The sequence below is a fragment of the Centroberyx gerrardi genome, chromosome 15 (assembly GCF_048128805.1).
Source record: "Centroberyx gerrardi isolate f3 chromosome 15, fCenGer3.hap1.cur.20231027, whole genome shotgun sequence".
NCBI classification, from domain to species: Eukaryota; Metazoa; Chordata; class Actinopteri; order Beryciformes; family Berycidae; genus Centroberyx; species Centroberyx gerrardi.
Genome location: NC_136011.1, coordinates 26,297,114 through 26,305,194, shown reverse-complemented (window position 1 = coordinate 26,305,194; position 8,081 = coordinate 26,297,114). Strand labels below are relative to the sequence as shown.

Here is an 8,081-nt window from a genome sequence, read left to right as displayed (position 1 = left end):
ATATATATGGTGGTTATGACACAAATGCAGCCAACACTTCCTCATTGAGGGGGAAACAACATGGCATCCACAGAACTAGAATGGATAGAACAGTCCATCTGTTTGTCATGGTATTTTGGATAGTACCGCATAAAATTATGGAATTTTAAGTGTTAGTTGCTATGGTGACAACACAAGTCTGGACATGAGGAAGTCTGTCTCACTTGCTTGAGAACTGAGCAGATGAGTTTGTTGGCTGAAAGCTAACGTTAGCGACATGGCTAACGTTAGCTTTATCACAGAGTGCACTTCTCTCTCTAGCTCTTCTAGTCCAGTGGTTCTCAACGTGGGGTCCGGGGACCACCTGGGGTCCTTGAGGGCGTTCCAGGGGGTCCCCAGCAAACTGATGAATTGTTAAACTTCACCATTACTTCATTTATAAGAAGTTAATTAGAGAATGTAGAAGAATGACTGTTTTGATCATAGTTTCTCTGTTATCTCTCTACCTACAATACAGATAGTCATGGAGTTCTGGACAAAATCATATCTAACAGTAAAAATGTTATCAGATTTGGGTCCGAGAGAAAACATGTCACCAAATGGGGGTCCGTGGCTCTAATGTGGACTGAATTAGGGGTCCTTGATATGAAAAAGGTTGAGAATCACTGTTCTAGTCAACATTAGCATGTTAGTAATCCATGGCAGCAAGGAGACAGAGAAGCTGCTTTGGTTCTTGCTGCAAAACGTTTTCTCTCATCGACTTGCCGTAAGTCAGTTTATACAGAAGCTAGCCCAGCGGTTCCCACAAAAATGGCCGCCGCTCCGGCTTGTCCTGGACCGTTGATTTGAATGGGAATGACCGTTCTATCCATTCAGTTCTGTGATGGCATCCATGGTACAGCCGCACTTTCTATCAGTGGCTCTGGGTAACATCGGGGTACAGGGTTTCTGATTCTCTTTGGAAAAATACGAATCCCTTGTACCTTTGAGGGAAGTTGCTTATGATTGATGGCTATTAACATCAAATGGCTTATACCTGTACAGCGTTTATACAGCAGTCTTAATGAAAACAATGTGCTTCATGTGGTAGTTTTTGCCTAAACATTTGCATGTATTTGTATGTGTTTGTGTGTCTAAGTGTTTCTATGTTTGTATGTCAGTCTGTATATCAGTCTGTATATCTGTGTGTGTGTGTGTGTGTGTGTCCCAGCACGGTGTTCATACAGCAGTGCCGCGGTCGATCTCCAGGTGGGCCAGTCTGGGGGTTTTTCCCGGCGTCTCTTGGTCGCTGCCATTCTGGTTTTCTGTCGTTTTCTCCCCTCCCTTCTCTTTCTTCTCGTCCCCGCTCCTGGTGGACAGAGGGAGCAGAGCTACGTTCAACACGGCCATCTGGATGTGAGCGTAAACCAACACTTGCAAACAAAGGTTTTGGGTTTTGGGTGCGTGTCTGAGACCACAAATCCCATAAAAACAGACAGTTCTAAAGGGAGAGTGTGAGGTGAGCTTAGGTTAGTATATAAGGCAATGCAGAAATTTAGCTTTCGAAAAATGTTGAAACACTCTTTAAATGTTTTAAAGTCCCTATGAAATGAACTCCCATTACTTTTACCTCCTGGAAAACAGAGTATGTACAGTATGTAACATGTTTATCTGCATGTTATACTCCTGTCCTTACTTCTTCTTGAAGAGCTTCTTGAAGGAGCTCCTGAAGCCTCCTTTCTCCTGCTTGCGGCTCCTCTCGCTCAGAGGAGTGTGGTGATTCTCCTCCGCCCCGCACCTCCACCTGGACTCCTCCCCCCACGACTGGATCCCCGAGTCCTGACGGGGGTTTAACACAAGATTCCATTTACCTTAAGGTAGTGTTTCTCAAACTATGGTCCAATACCTTAAAGGTGCTGTACGTATGGCACAAATGGCAATATGCATTAGTGAGACTCATGTAGGTTCCAGGGCATCGCTAACTTCATCACTAACATCATTAACTAAAATTACATTGTGTTAAATTTTGGTCTTGGGCCAAAACAAAGTGTTTTACGCACTCAGCTGACTTACGATTTCTGTACTGCAAATTGCTTCACAAGCAAAGTGCAAAACACACGTTTTGTAACTTCAAAACTTTTTTTTTAGCATCTTATTTTTTATTATTTAACATTAACGTTTTAATAATTTACTCAAAGTAATAATCCATGACATTTATATATAAATAAATTGGAAATTCTCTATCACCGATTGATAAAACATGATGATTCAACCTATGGCCATTTCAGGCAAGATTTTAAATTTGCTGTTCTAAACAGCCAGTGTCTGGTAGGACTGAAAGATAAAAGACAAATATTTAGTTATTTGACAGCATACTGCAATTGTGATTTAGTTTTTCTTGTCATACATTTTTTAGAACTTTAAAATTGTTTAAAGAAAAGTGATTCTGTTAAAAAATAGATGTCAGTGTGCAGGATTTACTGAGTTTGAGTCTGATGAAAGGTTTTCACCAATATTGTACTTGATTCATGGACCAAAGATTACCTGCAACTCTAACACACCTTGTTCAGAAATCCAGTTTGGACGCCTCTCTCTCACTTAAGTAATTAATTGCAGCCTCTGCGATTTGGTTTTAAATTGTGTGCGATTTCGATGTTTTTTTATTAACTTTACTTACTTATTTACTTTACTTTAATTATTCAGCTCTACAGAAAACGCAAACAAAAAGAAACAGACTCATTGTACCTGACAAATTTCCTATAAAGACAAATAAATCATCCATTCATTCATTCATCCATTCATCCATCCATCCCTCCCTCCCTCTGCCTCCCCCACCTTGCTGAGCAGACCCTGGAGCTCGTCGTTCTGCTTGTCCTGGTCGGCTCTGTGCGGGGGGCTCTGCACCTTGCGGGACGGGGTGGGACAGCCCTTGCTCCCCTTGCTGCCCTGGCGCTCCAGCTTGGCGTGGCTCAGGCCCGTCCGGTGGAGGTGGTCCGACAGAGGGTCCAGACCGCTCACTGTGCTGTCCAGCTGCAGGCCGTTCAGAGACTGGACAGCAGACAGGAGACACGGACGGGGGGAATGGGATCAGTCAGGGGTTTTTCTTTTACATTATTTCACATTGTTCCTTTCTTTCTTTGGAAGCACAAACTCCCTCCATTCCACCCCACATGAAAACAGTGGACATTAAAAAACATCATAAAATTGATTAAAAATAGGAAGCCAGGACACTCTTTTATGTGCAAAGGTTAAAAAGTCTTTTAAGACGAGCACGTTATTTGTGATAAACTGTGACCAGCTTGGTGGTCAGGTCACATTTTTTCATTTCAGTCTGTGGCGTCAATCAGGAAACTGCACTCATGGCACAATAAAAAGGTTACTTTAGGCTAAATGTCCATTTATAGGCACAGAGCTGACCAGACCGATAACAAACTGGGCTGCAGAGAAGTTGAGCTCAGAGGATAAAAAGTCCCTGTCCAAACTCAAAGTGATGCAACAGTGAGGCTCATAGAGTCTTTATATCTTTTTGGGAGCGACTGACCAACTAACTTGAGTGACTTATACTAGTTGCTGGTTGCAGCTAAAATAGGTGCTGGAGCATAAAGCAAGGTTACACTCTGGTGTCATCCCTCAACTATTAAATACATTAATTTTCAGTACTACATACACATAGAATACATAGTTCAGCTTCCTAATGGTAACTCAAGGGCTGAATTTATACAGGCATAAATCGTGTGATTTTTAACCTATTGTGACCCAATTCTGCCTGGTTATACAGCAATAAAAATCTTCAAAACTTCATTTTATCTCATAAATTTAAAGATCACATTTTAAATTTCATTTTTAAAACTCAGTGATGCAGTTATCATGATTATTCAGTATGTGCAGTAAAGTTTTTTTTGGTTTGTTTTTTTGGGGCTGACTGACCAACAGAGTGACTAGCTGCTGGTCACAAGTTAAAAATACATACTGCACTCATGCACTGCATTCAGCTCACCTTGCTCTTCCGCTGGCTGGCCTGAAGGGGGCGGTGCTGGTTGAGGCGCATCAGTACGGCCTCATCCGGGGACACGCACCCTCGGCTGGGCAGTTTGATGTAGCCGCCCCCCTGGCTCACGCCGCCGCCGTACACCTCGCGGGTGGACGACACGTTCGCCGCCACCACGTGGTGCGACGCGGACGGGGTTTTGGGACACCTGACGAAGGCGATGTCGATGGAGGAATCAGAAGAGGCGGAGGAGCACTGGTCGAACAGAGAGACGTTGTGCAGAGAGTCTCCGTCTTCCTCGTACAGCCCCTCCATCCCCGGAGGGTCCGGCGGGAGGAGGAACTCCCCCAGGGCGTCGGCCAGAGCGGAACCCGCCGGGACCTGGTGGAAGTCTGCCGGTCTGGAGGGCAGGTGATGCTGACGAGACATCGACCCCTCAGACGCCACGCTCTCCGGGATACTGCGCAGACCTGGGAGCCAGAGGTCAATCGATTGATTGGTTGACTGGTTGAATGTTTATGGTTGATTGTCCCAAAAGCATTTAAGTTAAATTCCTGTTTCTGGTGAGTCCCCACATGATAAGAGTACTGAGCTGTCCTCAGTGAGGCTGGTTACCAGGCGAAGGACAACATTTCTCAAATTTGGCAACAAGAACCCTTTTTTTAAAATCTCATTTTTTCCACTTTGGTTTTTTTCTGAAACTGCTAAGTCCTGATTCAATGGGACACATATGATCTTGGTGCTAAGATGCTAAGTATACCTAGACTGGGGCGTCTTGGGCGTCTTGGGTCCGAATCTGACCAAGGACCTGTCTGACCTCCCTCTACTTTGAACTATCAAATAAAGGTGAAAATGCATAAAAACATAATCTTAAAAAATATATATATATAAAGTATACCCAGACTTGCTGACCCAGTGCCATGGACTCATGACATTGTGGGTTTGAGTTAGGCTCATGACTTCTGTCACATGCTGTCTGCATTTGACTGTGGCTAAAGTCTCTGAACTATAATCCATCCATCCCCTCCTGCCTCTCCCTGGGCAGTAGAGTTGTGTAATGACTAGACAGACCACCCATCAAAAACCTCTCAGTAAGTGTAACACCGAAATCCGGTCGGAGGAAACTTATGCCGATGGAACGAAGAAAATAGTTCCTTTACCAATAATTGTAAATAGGCGAAAAAAAGTGAGAGACTCGTTTTTTTTATATATATAGGCAGAATCTGATTTGTCAAAGTCCTGTCTCCCACCTTTCTTCGCTGAAAGGTTTGATAAACATAAAGAAAGCGATTCACTTAAAAACAATTTTATATATTGTCAGAATCTGCTTTGTTCGTGTTCCTTTATGTGCTAGAAGTGATTTTCAGACTGTTCCTCCATACAATGGCAGTGAATGGAGAGAGAGAAAACAGACAATTCTCCAATCTCCTCTACCGGAGCAACAGATAACAGAGAATAAGTGGTTTTGGGGGTTTTATCATGGAGGAAGATACACAACCCAAGGTACTACCAAAGTCCGGCATCACTTTAAAAACCCCTCTGTTGACAAGCAGCCGCCCTGCTGAAGTGTCCTTGAGCAAGACAAAATCCCTACTAGCTCCAGAGGCTGCTGGTAGGAATTATAGCATCATCATTAGCTTACACATCACATCTTTCCCGTCACGGTTTGATGTATAATGTCGGATTAAACAGAAATACCAATCAAAGTCATCTTAAAAACCCCAGGCCCCAGACCTGTCGGTTTGTGGTTCAGGTCGGGGCTGAAGAACGGGAGCTGGGCGGGCCGGTCCGGGTCGTAGCGGTGCGGTTCAGGCTCTCGGTCTCGCTCCCAGTCCTGGAAGCGACGAGACTGGATCTGCTCCAGGAGACGCTGCTTGCTGCGCTTCACCTGGTTAGCGTGCTCTCTGGGACAACACGGGAAGGACGGGACACATGTTAGAAGGGTGTGAATGTAATCGTCAAGCAGAGTTAATGTGCAGGAATTTGTCTTGGTGACACCGGTGCAGAGAAAAATAAAGAAACATACATATATTTTAAACAATATGGTATAAGAACAACAGGATCTCACATGTTGTGCAGTTAGACAGTGCATAGACATATGAAGAGTGTTGTTCCTAATTCAGATGCCCATTTTACAAAACATGACATCTTATCTTTCAAAATGATTGATTGCACAAAACAAAACAAAAACATTGAATTACTGACCTTTCATTGGATACTAGGTAACTTAAGTCCTTGGTTGACTAAATGACAGTAGAATATGAACATGCAAAATTCAGTAATCAGTGTTGAAGAATACAGGATGCATGTAGGTACTGACTGACTGAGTGACTGAGTGACTGACTGACTGACTGAGTGACTGACTGATGGACTGAGTGAGTGAATGAGTGAGTGAGTGACTGACTGGCTGACTGACTGACTGACTGACTGACTGGCTGAGTGACTGACTGACTGACTGACTGACTGAGTGACTGACTGACTGACTGACTGACTGACTGGCTGAGTGACTGACTGACTGACTGACTGACTGACTGACTGACTGACTGACTGGCTGAGTGACTGACTGACTGGCTGAGTGACTGACTGACTGACTGACTGACTGACTGACTGACTGACTGACTGGCTGACTGACTGACTGACTGACTGACTGGCTGAGTGACTGACTGACTGACTGACTGACTGAGTGACTGACTGACTGACTGACTGACTGACTGACTGACTGACTGACTGACTGGCTGAGTGACTGACTGATGGACTGAGTGAGTGAATGAGTGAGTGAGTGACTGACTGACTGACTGACTGACTGACTGACTGACTGGCTGAGTGACTGACTGAGTGACTGACTGACTGACTGACTGACTGGCTGACTGGCTGACTGACTGACTGACTGACTGAGTGATTGAGTGACTGACTGACTGACTGACTGGCTGACTGACTGACTGACTGACTGAGTGATTGATGGACTGACTGACTGACTGACTGACTGACTGACTGAGTGACTGACTGACTGACTGACTGACTGGCTGACTGACTGACTGACTGGCTGACTGACTGACTGACTGACTGACTGACTGATGGACTGACTGACTGATGGACTGACTGACTGACTGACTGACTGACTGACTGACTGACTGAGTGATTGATGGACTGACTGACTGGCTGACTGACTGGCTGCAGTAGATACAGTAGATACAGTAGATACAGTAGATGCAGTAGATACAGTAGATACAGTAGATGCAGTAGATACAGTAGATACAGTAGATACAGTAGATGCAGTAGATACAGTAGATACAGTAGATACAGTAGATACTCACAGTATAGCGCTGCTGGTCGGGTACGGAGAGCCCATGTCGTTGGCTTGAATCCCACACTCCACTGTCTTCAACAGCTGTTTCATGTTGGACCTGCAGGGGGCGCAGCACAGAGAGCACTGGCTTCACTAGGGTCCTCATTTTGTCAGGTTCAAATGGTTGATCTTCGTTTTATTTAAAGACTAATAAGTTTTGCCTATGTTGATGGACTTAATGTACACCTATTCACCAATATAGGCAAAAAAAAACACAAAAAAGTCTCTTTCCGCACCCGGGGGCAGATACAACAATTTCATCCAATGAAATATTGATAACTGTTAATTATTCCCCTCTTCCCCCGCTATTTTTTTCTAGCATGCCAGCTTAATTCAGCTGCAACGTGGACGAAGGAGTGTTTTTGGCTGCGCTTCACCTAAAACTCTTTTCCCAGACGGAGGAGGAGAATATTCCTCCACAACTGTCAACACAACATGTTTGATTTGAGCGGGTTTGACGTTGACCCGCCCGCTTCCTCGATATTCAAATGAGCCCCTCCCTCCCTCCCTCCCTCCCTCCCCGCTGACGCTTCCCACCCTAACTTTCCGTTTCGTCACTACACAGAAGCAAATCACGCTCTCCATGCCACTTCATGGGGTCTTTAACCTCTCAAACATGAGCGGTAACAAAGTATTTTCTAATATTGTGATGAAGGGTCGACCTCTTCATCTCCTTGCGGTTGTGCAGCAGCAGCTCCTGGTTGTGCTGCAGCAGGTGGTGGTACTGAGCTGTGAAGGACCTGAACTGCTGGATACACACCAGCAGCAGGTAGTAGTCTGGGTGCTCTG

The 8,081-nt window shown here is 44.8% G+C and overlaps 1 protein-coding gene across 1 annotated transcript in view; it reads right to left on the bottom strand.

The window, feature by feature from the left end:
• Positions 1–1,197: 1,197 nt before the first annotated feature.
• Positions 1,198–8,081, bottom strand: part of arhgef33 (Rho guanine nucleotide exchange factor (GEF) 33) — a 22,270-nt gene continuing 15,386 nt past the window's right edge. Inside the window, exons 11-17 of the mRNA XM_078288633.1 lie at positions 7,955–8,081; positions 7,261–7,350; positions 5,681–5,850; positions 3,956–4,416; positions 2,794–3,006; positions 1,655–1,797; positions 1,198–1,327 (exon numbers count right to left, since the gene is read on the bottom strand). The exon at positions 7,955–8,081 is cut by the window's right edge and continues 22 nt beyond it. Of these exons, the coding sequence (XP_078144759.1) occupies positions 1,198–1,327; positions 1,655–1,797; positions 2,794–3,006; positions 3,956–4,416; positions 5,681–5,850; positions 7,261–7,350; positions 7,955–8,081 (1,334 nt within the window). The remainder of the gene's footprint in view (positions 1,328–1,654; positions 1,798–2,793; positions 3,007–3,955; positions 4,417–5,680; positions 5,851–7,260; positions 7,351–7,954) is intronic.